Source organism: Rutidosis leptorrhynchoides, chromosome 6, assembly GCF_046630445.1.
Source record: "Rutidosis leptorrhynchoides isolate AG116_Rl617_1_P2 chromosome 6, CSIRO_AGI_Rlap_v1, whole genome shotgun sequence".
Lineage (NCBI taxonomy): Eukaryota > Viridiplantae > Streptophyta > Magnoliopsida > Asterales > Asteraceae > Rutidosis > Rutidosis leptorrhynchoides.
Window position 1 is genome coordinate 442,765,361 of NC_092338.1, and position 17,143 is coordinate 442,782,503.

General features: G+C 34.2%; 1 protein-coding gene across 1 annotated transcript; it reads left to right on the forward strand.

The window, feature by feature from the left end:
• The first annotated feature begins 10,310 nt into the window (after window positions 1-10,310).
• On the forward strand, window positions 10,311-12,200 carry LOC139855339 (uncharacterized). Its single transcript, XM_071844564.1, has 3 exons — window positions 10,311-10,428; window positions 11,282-11,304; window positions 11,412-12,200. Exons 1-3 carry the CDS (start codon window positions 10,311-10,313, stop codon window positions 12,198-12,200), a joined length of 930 nt encoding a protein of 309 aa, XP_071700665.1.
• The last annotated feature ends 4,943 nt before the right edge of the window (window positions 12,201-17,143 follow it).

Here is a 17,143-nt window from a genome sequence, read left to right on the forward strand (position 1 = left end):
ATCTCCGGACCCGTAATCTGTCTATCCCCCACTTTACTCTAAAAAATTGGAGACCTGCACTTTCTACCATAAAGTGCTTTAAATGGCGCCATCTCAATGCTTGAATGATAGCTGTTGTTGTAGGAAAACTCTGCTAACGGTAGATGTCGATCCCAACTGTTTCTGAAATCAATAACACATGCTCGTAGCATGTCTTCAAGCATTTGTATCGTTCTTTCGCTCTGCCCATCAGGTTGTGGATGATAGGTAGTACTCATGTCTAGACGAGTTCCTAATGCTTGCTGTAATATCTGCCAGAATCTTGAAATAAATCTGCCATCCCTATCAGAGATAATAGAGATTGGTATTCCATGTCTGGAGACAATTTTCTTCAAATACAGTCGTGCTAACTTCTCCATCTTGTCATCTTCTCTTATTGGCAGGAAGTGTGCTGACTTGGTGAGATGATCAACTATTACCCAAATAGTATCATAACCACTTGCAGTCCTTGGCAATTTAGTAATGAAATCCATGGTAATGTTTTCCCATTTCCATTCCGGGATTTCAGGTTGTTGTAGTAGACCTGATGGTTTCTGATGTTCAGCTTTGACCATAGAACACGTCAAACATTCTCCTACATATTTAGCAATATCGACTTTCATACCTGTCCACCAAAAATGTTTCTTAAGATCCTTGTACATCTTTCCCATTCCAGGATGTATTGAGTATCTGGTTTTATGAGCTTCTCTAAGTACCATTTCTCTCATATCTCCAAATTTTGGTACCCAAATTCTTTCAGCCCTATACCGGGTTCCGTCTTCCCGAATATTAAGATGCTTCTCCGATCCTTTGGGTATTTCATCCTTTAAATTTCCCTCTTTTAAAACTCCTTGTTGCGCCTCCTTTATTTGAGTAGTAAGGTTAGTGTGAATCATTATATTCATAGATTTTACTCAAATGAGTTCTCTGTCCTTTCTGCTCAAGGCGTCGGCTACCACATTTGCCTTCCCCGGGTGGTAACGAATCTCAAAGTCGTAATCATTCAATAATTCAATCCACCTACGCTGCCTCATATTCAGTTGTTTCTGATTAAATATGTGTTTAAGACTTTTGTGGTCGGTATATATAATACTTTTGACCCCATATAAGTAGTGCCTCCAAGTCTTTAATGAAAAAACAACCGCGCCTAATTCCAAATCATGCGTCGTATAATTTTGCTCGTGAATCTTCAATTGTCTAGACGCATAAGCAATCACCTTCGTCCGTTGCATTAATACACAACCGAGACCTTGCTTTGATGCGTCACAATAAATCACAAAATCATCATTCCCTTCAGGCAATGACAATATAGGTGCCGTAGTTAGCTTTTTCTTCAATAATTGAAACGCCTTCTCTTGTTCATCCTTCCATTCAAATTTCTTCCCTTTATGCATTAATGCAGTCAAGGGTTTTGCTATTTTGGAGAAATATTGGATGAATCTTCTGTAGTAACCAGCCAATCCTAAAAATTGACGTATATGCTTTGGAGTTTTTGGGGTTTCCCACTTTTCAACGGTTTCGATCTTTGCCGGGTCCACCTGGATACCTTCTTTGTTCACTATGTGACCGAGGAATTGAACTTCTTCCAACCAAAATGCACACTTTGAAAACTTAGCGTACAGTTTTTCTTTCCTCAATACTTCTAGCACTTTTCTCAAATGTTCTTCGTGCTCTTAATCATTCTTTGAGTAAATAAGTATGTCATCGATGAAAATAATGACAAACTTGTCAAGATATGGCCCACACACTCGGTTCATAAGGTCCATGAACACAGCTGGTGCGTTAGTCAATCCAAACGGCATAACCATAAACTCGTAATGATCATAACGCTTCCTAAAAGCAGCTTTTGGAATATCATCCTCCTTTACTCGCATTTGATGATATCCAGAACGTAAATCGATCTTCGAATAAACCGACGAGCCTTGTAGTTGATCAAATAAGTCGTCAATTCTCGGCAGTGGATAACAGTTTTTGATGGTAAGTTTGTTTAACTCTCTGCAGTCAATACACAACCTAAATGTACCATCCTTCTTCTTGACAAACAAAATAGGAGCTCCCCATGGTGATGTGCTTGGTCGAATGAAACCACGTTCTAATAGTTCTTGCAGTTGGCTTTGCAGTTCTTTCATCTCGCTGGGTGCGAGTCTATAAGGAGCACGAGCTATTGGTGCAGCTCCTGGTACAAGATCTATTTGAAATTCAACAGATCGATATGGAGGTAGTCCCGGTAATTCTTTCGGAAATTCATCGGGAAATTCTTTTGCAACGAGAACATCATTGATGCTCTTTTCTTTAGTTTGTACTTTCTTGACGTGTGCTAGAACAGCATAGCAACCTTTTCTTATCAGTTTTTGCGCCTTCAAATTACTAATAAGATGTAGCTTCGTGTTGCCCTTTTCTCCGTACACCATTAAGGGTTCTCCTTCTTCTCGTACAATGTGAATTGCATTTTTATAACATAAGATCTCTGCTTTCACATTCTTCACCCAGTCCATGCCAACTATTACATCAAAACTCCCTAACTCTACTGGTATCAAATCAATCTTAAATATTTCGCTACCCAGTTTAATTTTCGATTCCGGCATATATAATCTGCTAAAATTAATTTACCGTTTGCTAATTCGAGTAAAAATTTACTATCCAATGGCGTCAATGGACAACTTAATTTAGCACAAAAATCTCTACTCATATAGCTTCTATCCGCACCCGAATCAAATAAAACGTAAGCAGATTTATTGTCAATAAGAAACGTACCCGTAACAAGCTTCGGGTCTTCATGTGCCTCTCCTGCATTAATGTTGAAAACTCTTCCGCGGCCTTGTCCATTCGTGTTCTCCTGGTTCGGGCAATTTCTAATAATGTGGCCCAGTTTTCCAAATTTATAACAAACTACATTGGCATAACTTGCTCCGACACTACTTGCTCCGCCATTACTCGTTCTGACACCATTTGTTCCTTTCGTTCTATTAACCCCTGGTCCGTAGACCTCACACTTCGCCGCGCTATGACCATTTCTTTTACACTTGTTGCAAAATTTGGTGCAGAACCCCGAGTGATACTTTTCACACCTTTGGCATAGCTGCTTCTGATTGTTGTTGTTGTTGCGGTTATTATTGTTGTTGGGATGATTGTTGTAGTTGCTGTTGCTGTTGTTGTTGTTGTTGTTGTTGTTGTTGGGCTGTTTGTTGTAGTTGCGATTGATGTTGCGATTATTGGGATAGTTGGTGCGATTATTGTTGTAATTGCTGTTGTTGTTGTATTGGTGATTCTTATCACCGTTTTCCTCCCACTTTCTTTTGACTTGCTTCACATTGGCCTCTTCAGCAGTCTGTTCTTTAATTCTTTCTTCAATCTGGTTCACTAGTTTGTGAGCCATTCTACATGCCTGTTGTATAGAGGCGGGCTCGTGTGAACTTATATCTTCTTGGATTCTTTCCGGTAATCCTTTCACAAACGCGTCGATATTCTCTTCCTCATCTTCGAACGCTCTCGGACACAATAGGCACAATTCTGTGAATCGTCTTTCGTACGTGGTAATATCAAATCCTTGGGTTCGTAACCCTCTAAGTTCTGTCTTGAGCTTATTGACCTCGGTTCTGGGACGGTACTTCTCGTTCATCAAGTTCTTGAATGCTGACCACGGTAGTGCGTACGCATCGTCTTGTCCCACTTGCTCTAGATAGGTATTCCACCATGTTAACGCAGAACTTGTGAAGGTATGCGTAGCGTACTTCACTTTGTCCTCTTCAGTACACTTACTTATGGCAAACACCGATTCGACCTTCTCGGTCTACCGTTTCAATCCGATCGGTCCTTCGGTTCCATCAAATTCCAAAGGTTTGTAGGCAGTGAATTCTTTGTAGGTGCATCCTACACGATTTCTTACACCGTTAGCTGCATTGCTAGATTCGAAGTTATTGTTGGTATGTAGCGCAGCCTGTACTGCGGCTATGTTTGAAGCAAGAAAGGCACGAAATTCTTCTTCGCTCATATTCAAGGTGTGTCGAGTAGTCGGTGCCATTTCCTTCAAAATAGTCAAATGAAACGAGTTAATCATATAGAATATCAAGAGTAGTCAATAGTATTTCATAGCGTAATATGAACTTATTTATAAAAGCTCTTTCTTCATATTAGCGTTTTATACTCTTTAATTCCGGTAGTACCTACCCGTTAAGTTCATACTTAGTAGCTAACATACCATTTCAACTACTACAATTCTATATGAAAAACTAATCACAAAAAAAAATATCATATTCAAACCTTTATACAATAACTTGCAAACTTACAATACTGCTTTTTTTACATATAGCATGAAATATAGCACATAAAACTTTGATGCAAAGTAGTTGCGAAGATAATTCTAGTTAATAAATAAGGCGTTCAGCAAAGGCAATAAAGACACGTAATTCATACGTCCAGAAACAAGTCATGCATTCTAGTTTTACTAATACCACTTCCCATCCTTAGTTTTGTGGAACATAACCGTTGTTACCGATAGTAAGACAATGTGTTGTAACGCCGTCAAAAGGATGAAGGTTACGTAATGACCAACAGTCTCGTAATAACCTAAAAACCTCATTTCTTACCCCAATTACCGACTCCGTCACTTGTGGGAACGTTTTGTTTAATAGTTGTAGCCCGATGTTCTTGTTCTCACTTTGGTGAGAAGCGAACATTACTAACCCGTAAGCATAACATGCTTCTTTATGTTGCATGTTAGCCGCTTTTTCTAAATCACGAAGTCCTATATTCGGATATATTGAGTCAAAATAATTTCTTAACCCGTTGCGTAAAATAGCATTTGGGTTCCCCGCAATATATGCGTCAAAGTAAACACATCGTAACTTATGGATTTCCCAATGTGATATCCCCATCTTTCGAACGAAAGCCTTTTATAAATCAAGGCATTCTTGGAACGTTCTTCGAATGTGTTACAAACTGATCTCGCCTTAAATAGTTGTGCCGAGGAATTCTGACCGACTCTAGATAAGATTTCATCAATCATGTCTCCGGGTAGGTCTCTTAAAATATTGGGTTGTCTATCCATTTTGTGTTTTTATACTGTAAAATAGACAAGAGTTAGATTCATAAAAAAATACTTATTAATACAAGCAATTTTTACATATATCATAAAGCATAAGCACACTATACTACATATATTACACCATACGAATACAACTATCTTATTCCGACTCGCTCGTTTCTTCTTCTTCGGTTTTGGTTCGTTTTGCCAAGTTTCTAGGGATATATGATGTTCCCCTAATACGAGTCGTCGTTTTCCACATTGGTTTAGAAAAACATGGTGGTTTAGAGGTTCCCGGGTTATTGTCACAACTTAAGAAATACGGGTGTTGACGATACATATAAAGTTCATCGGGTTTGGAATCAAATTTCTCTATTTTTATGCCCTTTCCCTTATTGTTCTCTTTTGCCTTATTAAATTGTGTTGGGGTAATTTCTATAACATCATCAGAATCCTTGTCGGGATCCGATTCATCAGAGAATTGGTAATCCTCCCAATACTTTGCTTCCTTGGCGGAAACATCATTGACCATAATTAACTTTGGTCGGTTGGTTGAGGATTTTCTTCTACTTAACTGTTTTATTATTTCCCCCACTGGTTCTATTTCTTCTTCCGTTTCCGATTCTTCTTCCTGTTCCGACTCTTCTTCCGGTTCCTCTTCGGGAACTTGTGAATCAGTCCACGAATCATTCCAATTTACATTTGACTCTTCATTATTATTAGGTGAGTCAATGGGACTTGTTCTAGAGGTAGACATCTATCACATAATATCAAACACGTTAAGAGATTAATATATCACATAATATTCACATGTTAAAAATATATAGTTTCCAACAAAATTTGTTAAGCAATCATTTTTCAAGTAAACACGGTCGAAGTCCAGACTCACTAATGCATCCTAACAAACTCGATAAGATACACTAATGCAAATTTTCTGGTTCTCTAAGACCAACGCTCGGATACCAACTGAAATGTCTTGTTCATATTGATTATAAACGTTCCATATTAATTGATATCGTTGCGAGTTTTTGACCACTATATGAGACGTTTTTCAAAGACTGCAGTCATTTTTAAAACAACCATAACCTTTATTTTATCAATAAAGGTTTCAAAAGCATTACGTAGATTATCAAATAATGATAATCTAAAATATACTGTTTACACACAACCATTACATAATGGTTTACAACAGAAATATATTACATCGACATATGTTTCTTAAATGCAGTTTTTACACAATATCATACAAACATGAACTCCAAATCTTGTCCTTATTTTAGTATGCAACAGCGGAAGCTCTTAGTATTCACCTGAGAATAAACATGCTTTAAATGTCAACAAAAATGTTGGTGAGTTATAGGTTTAACCTACATATATATCAAATCGTAACAATAGACCACAAGATTTCATATTTCAATACGCATCCCATACATAGAGATAAAAATCATTCATATGGTGAACACCTGGTAACCGACATTAACAAGATGCATATATAAGAATATCCCCATCATTCCGGGACACCCTTCGGATATGATATAAATTTCAAAGTACTAAAGCATCCGGTACTTTGGATGGGGTTTGTTAGGCCCAATAGATCTATCTTTAGGATTCACGTCAATTAGGGTGTCTGTTCCCTAATTCTTAGATTACCAGACTTAATAAAAAGGGGCATATTCGATTTCAAAAATTCAACCATAGAATGTAGTTTCACGTACTTGTGTCTATTTTGTAAATCATTTATAAAACCTGCATGTATTCTCATCCCAAAAACATTAGATTTTAAAAGTGGGATTATAACTCACTTTCACAGATTTTTACATCGTCGGGAAGTAAGACTTGGCCACTGGTCGATTCACGAACCTATAACAAATATGTACATATATATCAAAGTATATTCAAAATATATTTACAACACTTTTAATACATTTTGATGCTTTAAGTTTATTAAGTCAGCTGTCCTCGTTAGTAACCTACAACTAGTTGTCCAACATTAGATGTACAGAAAAAAATTGATATATAATATCTTGAATCAATCCACGACCCAGTGTATACACGTCTCAGGCTAGATCACAAATCAAAGTATATATATTTTTGGAATCAACCTCAACTCTGTATAGCTAACTCCCACATTACTGCATATAGAGTGTCTATGGTTGTTCCAAATAATATATACACATGGGTCGATATGTTATGTCAAAACATTTGCATACGTGTCTATGGTATCCCAATATTACATAATATATTAGAATACATGTATAATACAATATAAGTTAGCTAGGATATGATTAATATAGATTTGTTACCAATTTTCACGTTGCTACAACAAGAAAAATTATCCAATCTTGTTTTACCCATAACTTCTTCATTTTAAATCCGTTTTGAGTGAATCAAATTGCTATGGTTTCATATTAAACTCTATTTTATGAATCTAAATAGAAAAAGTATAGGTTTATAGTTAGAAATATAAGTTACAAGTCGTTTTTGTAAAGGTAGTCATTTCAGTCGAAAGAACGACGTCTAGATGACCATTTTAGAAAACATACTTCCACTCTGAGTTTAACCATGATTTTTGGATATAGTTTCATGTTCATAAGAAAAATCATTTTCCTAGAAGAACAACTTTTAAATCAAACTTTATCATAGTTTTTAATTAACTAACCCAAAACAGCCCGCGGTGTTACTACGACGGCGTATGTCCGGTTTTACATTGTTCTTCGTGTTTCCAGGTTTTAAATCATTAAGTTAGCGTATCATATAGATATATAACATGTGTTTAGTTGATTTTAAAAGTCAAGTTAGAAGGATTAACTTTTGTTTGCGAACAAGTTTAGAATTAACTAAACTATGTTCTAGTGATTACAAGTTTAAACCTTCGAATAAGATAGCTTTATATGTATGAATCGAATGATGTTATGAACATCATTACTACCTCAAGTTTTCTGGATAAAGCTACTGGAAATGAGAAAAATGGATCTAGCTTCAAAGGATCCTTGGATGGCTTGAAAGTTCTTGAAGCAGAATCATGACACGAAAACAAGTTCAAGTAAGATTTCCACTCGAAATAAGATTGTTATAGTTATAGAAATTGAATCAAAGTTTGAATATGAGTATTACCTTGTATTAGAAAGATATCTTACGGTAAATAAGAAAGATTTCTTGAGGTTGGATGATCACTCTACAAGATTGGAAGTAAGCTAGCAAACTTGGAAGTATTCTTGATTTTATGAAACTAGAACTTGTAGAATTTATGAAGAACACTTAGAACTTGAAGATAGAACTTGAGAGAAATCAATTATATGAAGAAAATCGAAGAATGAAAGTGTTTGTAGGTGTTTTTGGTCGTTGGTGTATGGATTAGATATAAAGGATATGTAATTTTGTTTTCATGTAAATAAGTCATGAATGATTACTCATATTTTTGTAATTTTATGAGATATTTCATGCTAGTTGCCAAATGATGGTTCCCACATGTGTTAGGTGACTCACATGGGCTGCTAAGAGCTGATCATTGGAGTGTATATACTAATAGTACATACATCTAAAAGCTATGTATTGTACGAGTACGAATACGGGTGCATACGAGTAGAATTATTGATGAAACTGAACGAGGATGTAATTGTAAGCATTTTTGTTAAGTAGAAGTATTTTAATAAGTGTCTTGAAGTCTTTTAAAAGTTTATGAATACATATTAAAATACTACATGTATATATATTTTAACTGAGTCGATAAGTCATCGTTAGTCGTTACATGTAAGAGTTGTTTTGAAACCTTTAGGTTAACGATCTTGTTAAATGTTGTTAACCCATTGTTTATTAAATCAAATGAGATGTTAAATTATTACATTATCATGATATCATGATGTATTAATATATCTTAATATGATATATATACATTAAATGTCGTTACAACGATAATCGTTACATATATGTCTCGTTTCAAAATCATTAAGTTAGTAGTCTTGTTTTTACATATGTAGTTCATTGTTAATATACTTAATGATATGTTTACTTATTATAATATCATGTTAACTATATATATATATCCATATATATGTCATCATATAGTTTTTACAAGTTTTAACGTTCGTGAATCGCCGGTCAACTTGGGTGGTCAATTGTCTATATGAAACCTATTTCAATTAATCAAGTCTTAACAAGTTTGATTGCTTAACATGTTGGAAACACTTAATCATGTAAATAACAATTTCATTTAATATATATATATATATATAAACATGGAAAAGTTCGGGTCACTACATATACCAATAGTAAATACATCTAGAAGCTGGGTATAATACGAGTACACATACCGAGCGAATACGAGTAGAATTGTTGATGAAAATGAATGAGAATGGAATTGTAACCATTTTTGTTAACTATGAGTGTTTTGATATATGTCTTAAACTCCTTCAAATGTGTATTAATACATCTTAATACACTATAAATATATATATATACATATATATATATATATATATATATATATATATATATATATACACACACATTTTAACTGAGTCGTTAAATCATCGTTAGTCGTTACATATAAGTTTTGTTTCGAAACCTTTAAGTTAACGACCTTGTTAAATGTAATTAATTCCATTGTTACTATATCTAATGAGATGTTAAATTTTTACATTATCATGATAACATAGTGTGTTAATATATCTTAATACGATATATAAATATTAAGACATTATTACAACGATAATCGTTACGTATATATATCGTTTCAAAATCCTTAAGTTAGTAGTCTCATTTTATGTATATAGTTCATGGTTAATATACTTAATGAGATACTTAATTATCATTTCATCATGTTAAATATATATATATATATATATATATATATATATATATATATATATATATATATATATAAGTTCATATATATATTATCATGTCATTTACAAGTTATAACGTTCGTGAATCATCGGACAAAATGGGTTGTCACACGTTTACATAAAATTTGTTCCAATTAATCAAGTTTTAACAAGTTTGATTTCTTAACATGTTGGAAACATTTAATCATGTAAATATTAATATCGTTCAATATATAACCATGGAAAAATTCGGGTCATGACACATACCTTCTCTCGTGGGTCCGGAACAAAGCGATTTTCTTAAGGGGTGTTTTATCTTATATGGTGCACTAATCGCTAATGAAGCAATTGATTTCTTGAAAACATCCCAGAAAAAAGCTATAATCTTCAAGGTAGACTTCGAGAAAGCGTTCGATAACCTAAACTGGAAATTCCTGGTAGAAGTAATGAGGAGTATGGGGTTTGGAGATAAATGGATAAAATGGATCTCAACTTGCTTAAACTCGGCTTCCATCTCGATACTAGTAAACGGGTCACCGACTAATGAATTCAACCTTGAAAGAGGTGTTATACAAGGCGACCCTTTATAGCCTTTCTTGTTCATACTAGCGGCCGAAGGGTTGAACATCTTAACAAAAGTTGCTTTAGAGAAAAACCTATTAAAAGGGGTCGAGATTAGTAAGGATAAGGTGTTAATCTCGCATCTCTAATATGCGGATGATACCATATTCTTCGGTGATTGGAGTAGGACGAATGCACTTTACTTAATGAATCTCCTGAAATGTTTTGAACTCTCCTCGGGTTTGAAGGTGAATTTTAGGAAAAGTTGTCTTTATGGTGTGGGGGTTGAGGATTCAGAAATTATTAGTTTAGCTCAATATATGGGATGTCAAGTTGGTAAATTCACATATCTCGGATTACCTATTGGGGCAAAAATGACAAAAGTTAGTGATTGGAATCCGATAATTAAGAAGTTTAATGCGAAACTTTCGGGGTGGAAAATGCGCTCGTTGACTTTTGGGGGTAGACTTGTCCTAATTAAATCGGTTCTCAATAGTTTGCCATTGTAGTATTTTTCGCTATTTCGTGCTCCGTCAGTGTTTTGAAAATCCTTGAGAGTGTGAGAAGAAACTTCTTTTGGGGCGGTTCGGGTTCGGGTTCAATAATACATTGGGTAAAATGAGAATATGTCATTAATTCCTTTTGGGGGGGGGGGGGGGGGGCTTAAATATTGTTTCTTTAAAATGTAAAAAACTTGCTTTGCTCGAGAAGTGGTGGTGGCGGTTTAAAACCGAAACCAACGCACTTTGGGTTAATGTAATTAAAAGTATCTATGGCCCTTGTGGTGGTTTGTTGATGGGAAGTGATCTCACTCACTATTCCTCAACAAGTATTTGGTGTAAAATTATTCGTGCAGGTTCGGCATGTGAGGCGCTCCAAGTACCCTTGAAACACCCGTTCATCAAGACAATTGGCAAGGGAGATTCGAATTTTTCTGGATAGAACATTGGATTGGGTCCGACAAATTATGCAATCTGTTCTCGCAGTTATTTCGTTTGGAGATAGAGCAAGACGCAAAAGTTAGCAGTAGAGTTACAAGGTCTGATGCAGGTCAAAATTTAGTGTGGAATTGGTGTCGAGTTCCTACGGGTAGAACTGCCGATGAATTGCTTTCGTTAACAGGCCTTCTAGCAACAGCTCCACTTAGCAACAACTCGCGTGATTCTTGGAAGTGGAGCCTCGCCCCAAACTGGTTATTCATTGTCAAGAAAATTACAACCGCCCTCGAAGACTTTATGTTGAACCAATTCTTTACACAGCTGGTTACTTATCTTAATCCTTTCGTCCCGAAAAAGATTTCAATTTTTATTTGGCGAGTAAAAAAGGGTAGGCTACCGGTACGACTCGAACTTGACAAAAGAGGCATTGATCTTGACTCCGTGCTATGCCCCTTATGTAATGAGGTGTCGGAATCGGTGAACCACTCGCTATCCTTATGTAATCGGGTTAAGGATTTATGGGGTCGGATTTTCAATTGGTGGGGAATTGGCCATCTTATTCCGGCTTCAGTAGCAGGACTATTGGATGACCAGCTTTCTAATTCGATATCTTGTATTGGGAAAAAGTATTGGCAAGCTATCGTTTGGTCCGGGCTCTATATAATTTGGAACCTCCGAAACAAACATGTGTTCCAAAACAAAGTGTGGAATGTCCCAATTGCATTAAGTGAGGTTCAAGCAAAATCGTTTGGGTGGATTTCTTCGAGAGCTAAGGATTTCAAGATAGAATGGCTAACTTGGATTTCGAATCCGAACGGCTTGCTTATCGACGTATAACTTCGGCTCTTCTTTTTTCTTCGTGTTCGTGTTTTGTGTGCATGAAAGTTGTAAGTTTGTAATAGTTTGTATGCTAGGTTTGGTTGCTGTCTTTGCTGTTAGATAATTGAACCCCGTAAATATTATTGATTATTGATGTGGTATTTATAGCGATACAAGAGACCTAGAAAACCCTAGCGGACCCAAGCCCACATATCGAACTTGGGCCAACCTATAATAACCCGTCTAACACTCCCCCGCAGTCCGAGCGGCGAAATCGTCAAAGCTCGGAATGGAAGAGAACACTTACAATTAAATAAAATAAACATAAGTAACGCTTTTTTTTCTCTTATTTGCTGCATTAAATAAACTGATATTCGTTGATGCAGTAGCAGATTTCTTGACGGCTTCTCCTTTTCCGTAGCGTTTTTTTTTTCTTTTACGCTGTGGCTTGCTCTGCCTAAGGATCAAGTACCGCTTTGATATGCTTATTTTGTCGACAATAACAATATTCTCCAACGCTGCAAACAAGAATTTGGACTATATTCTCTTCTTTTTACCTAGAAAACTCTAACGGACCCAAGCCCACATATCGGACTTGGGCCAACCTATAATAACCCGTCTAACATTTGCAACCTAGTCTGCTTCGTTGTGGTGTCCCCTTGTTGGGGCCTTTTCTTTGTAATTCTTCGAAGTCTTGGTTTTAATACAAAAGTTTTGCTTTTCAAAAAAAAAAAAAAAAAAAAAAAAAAAAAAAAAGTGTAAAAATTATCGGAGAATGAGAAATACTAATCTATAATGTCATGCTAAAGGTTTACACTTCAACACTAGAATTACACTCCTTAAACGTTAGTATTTATTAACCAAAGAAAATATTTACATTTAACTTTGCACGTACAGACGAGATATTAATATTAACATTCACCACGTGTTTTGTAACTCTTTGAAATTGCGTTTGATAAAATGTAGTAGAGTAATACTTAAATTATCAAATGATTCATAAATATTGATCTAAATGATTCAAAACTCCAAACCTCATTCTAAATGACATAAAAGCTTAGTCTAAATAATTTTCATTTATGAATAGGGTATAAATGAGTCGAGCTACTCGCGAGCTATCGAGCTCGACTCGTTGTAAACTCGGTTCGAAGCCTAAACGCGTTCGAGCTCGAGCCCGAGCTTGAACATGTTTTGAAGCTCGTTTAGTAAACGAGCTCGAGCTTTATATCTCGAGCTCGAACACTCTCACGAGCCTAGATGAGCTTTTTATTTTTATACAATAAATTATTATTTTATAATAATAATTTTATATAGTTCAAATCTTATTAAATCTTGTACTAATATTAAATCTTATTATATGTGAATAAAAAATATACAAAATAAAAATGTAATATAATTGAGTAAAAAAATATTACGTAATAAACGAGTTTAGTCGAACTCGAGCCGAACTGGAGCTTCTATAATATCAAACGAGCCGAGCTCGAGTTTAAGATATTAGACTCGAATCAAGCCGAGCTCGAGCTAGAGCTCTGTGAATTCTAAACGAGCCGAGATCGAGCCTAGTCGAGCTCAGGATCCGCTCGACTCGTTTACACCCCTATTTATGAATAAGTAAATACAAGAATATTTGTCATTTAGATGTTAAGAAGAATATATGTAATGATAAATCCCAGTATCCGTATCAAATAATCTTTATTTTGACACAAAGATAATTTATTTTATTATAATCGTACCGGAACAAGCAAGGATCATAAATTAAGCCGACAACGGTCAGAGATGAGCATGTACAAAAGAAGCAAAGTATAAGTTGGAAAATAATGGCTTGCGAACAAAAGGAGATGGCACAGTGATCGAGTGCATGATTGAAGAATTCCGGATGGAGCATAAGCAAAGCTTTCGAGATATGAAGGCGGAAGTTACTAAGAAGCAACACTTGAAAAATAATATAGGTTGTGTTTACATGTAACCTCTTTAACTTGGGCAATCGTGTGTGTTATCCTGTAGCCTGCACACGTGCATCAAAATATCTAGGCAGTGGCACACGGGGGGAGTGTATGTGCCACATCAGCCCGTATAATCAGGAAAGTTTGTTACATCCAGTTGTTACAGTTACAAATGGTACGTGTGCCACGCCAGCCATTCATGTAACAAACTTTCTCGCTTATAAATAGACATCTTAGGTAAATCATTTGAAGGCCTCAAATACTTATACTTACCGTGTCAAAATCTCATCTCATATAACGTTTTACTGACATTTCGATAAAATTTCGATCATCACCAGAGTTCATTCATCTCAGATATGAATTACTTAACTGAATTGAGAAGATTAATCCGATTAATTGTTTTACACCCGAATAAAATTCTGATCATATTTGCACGTTTTTTGAAGCTAAAACAATTGACAAATCCTATTTTTTTTTCTAAATATACTGCTCAAATTTGAAACTATTAGTTTTAAATTCGATCAATATTTTGAATGGTAAAAGTTTTAACATTGAATAATGAATCATTTCATTCAAGAAACAATCAAATACAACCTCAAAAAGATAATCTCGTATTTATATAAATTCGTAAAGATGGATGGTGAAACAAGTATTTGTTGTATTTTAAATAGATAAAGCAAAAGTAATTCATTGTGAAACAAATATTTGTAGGCTCGAGGTCGAATTTCTTATTCTATACTCCACTCCGTAGTATAATGTTTAACTTGTTACCTATTTTATATTCTTTCTTAGCACCACTAGTTAAGCAATAGAAACAAACATAAAAGAATATATTTCGTTTGGTTTTGAGATGACTAAGAGATAAGGTAGATAGAATATTGAATCTCTTGATTGTCAATTTCATGTGGTCTCTGTATTTTTGGGTTCTTTTTGGGATTTTGGTCCTTTACCGATGTCACAACTCACGTCTAAGTTCTACTATATCTACTACTGAAATGGTCCGTGAAATTACGGATTTATTTAAATAAAATAGTTTAATGATATATCTTTGTTATTAATTGAACGTAAATGCTAAAATCATTTAGTTTAATGACCCGTAGAATCACAGAGTCCGACTAAGAAACTCGTCAACTGAACATTTCATCAAACACCTAAAATGCATATTAAACAATCTACATCCAATTATAAGAAATATTATTGGTTGTCATTTTATTTTAAAGGTGTAAATTAAAATATAAATTTAGAGTTGGTTTCCTTCTACCTAACTTTTATACATTCTCGTACTCAATTCAAAATAATTAATTACAATAATTCAAAATTATTTAATTTAATAATTAAAATAATTATTAATAAGATTTAATAATAATAATTAATTAATAAGATTTAATTTTAATTCAAAATTATTTAGATTAATGACATCACCCACCATGCTTAAATTTTTTTTTCTTTTTTGATTGTTTTAACAAAAGAATTAGCCTAATAATAATATCATCATTATAGAATTTTAATATATATATATATATATATATATATATATATATATATATATATATATATATATATATATATATATATATATTGGTCGGATCAATGAAGAAGTAACCAATTGGAGAGAAGCGGAAGGAAGCAATTTTCTTTTTTCGTTTTTTGAAGAAACTTTGTTCACAAACATTATATATTGAATGAAAATATGAACATTTAAAAAAGACACTCTGTGATAAATGTTTTTTTGTTTTGCGGAAAAACGTTCGAAGAAATAATATATAAAAAATCGTGTTTTTCGAGCGTATTTTGAGGGTTTAGAAATTAGGGTATAGAAATTTAGGGTTTGGGGTTTAGATTTAGGGTTTAGATTGAGTTTTTAATACGAACGGTTTAGAGTTTAGGGTTTAGGACATAGGGTTTAGGGTTTAAGATTTAGAGATCGCTGCATCGACATAGTTGAAACGGGAGATGATCGCAACGTGTGATTTAGTCCCCCTCGGTCGATCCCAATCGCTATTAAAAATAATAATGAAAAAAACTTAACAAGTTGATGACTTCAAAACACTTTTAGGACGAAAATGAAACCCAAAATCTCAAAGGCCAATCAAAGTGGCCTAGTAGATGTATGGACAATAACAGCCTTCTGTTTTATACCAATAATCTTAATCTAATTTGTTTTCTTTTTCTTTCTCTTTTTCATTGCAAAATTATTATTATCTATCTATCTATCTATCTATCTATCTATCTATCTATCTTATCTTAGTATTAAACCACAAATTTAATTTGATGATACAAATTAACCCCTATCTTAAATTAACATTGTACACGTGGAAGCTTCACACCACCTAATGATGATGTCATTAACAAAAAAAGTCAAAAAAAAAAATATTAGCATAATCACATCAATCTTATTAAGTGGACTAATTAAATAGCAATTTTGAAGAGAAATCTGTTACAATTAATAAATGAAATAATAAATAAATTAAATGGACTAATTAAATACAGTAACAATCAAATATTAAAAACAAATTGGCTGTATATGTTAATTCTGTTATTGTGTTTTTTTATTGTCCCGGTGTATATTTATAGCAATTGGAATTTGTAGCAAATATTAGTGTAAATTGTTGGGTTTGGCCTCCTTTTTACTAATATCCCACCTTCAACAATTTTAATCATAGGTTATTCAATGGAAAATTCAATCATGAGTTCCCTTCCGAGTTATCTTCGGAGTTAAAATCTGCCGAGTTAAAGTCTAAGTTTGTTAACCACGAGATCTTATTTAGGAATATATTTTAAACTATCGTATGTTGGCTCTATTAATCGAGTTAACAATAAACATTAATTTATTGGTAATTTAATCGTCGCTTAGAGTCTAAATTGAACTTCATGCAGGTTTAAACGCATGAAAATTTGATTTTACCATTTTCATGGCATCTCACATTTTTTATTATTTTTATTTTAAAGTTACCTATCGATCAGAGGTCCATTCAGACGCAATCTTTCTATTCATAGAACATTGAGAGGAATGACTTTCTC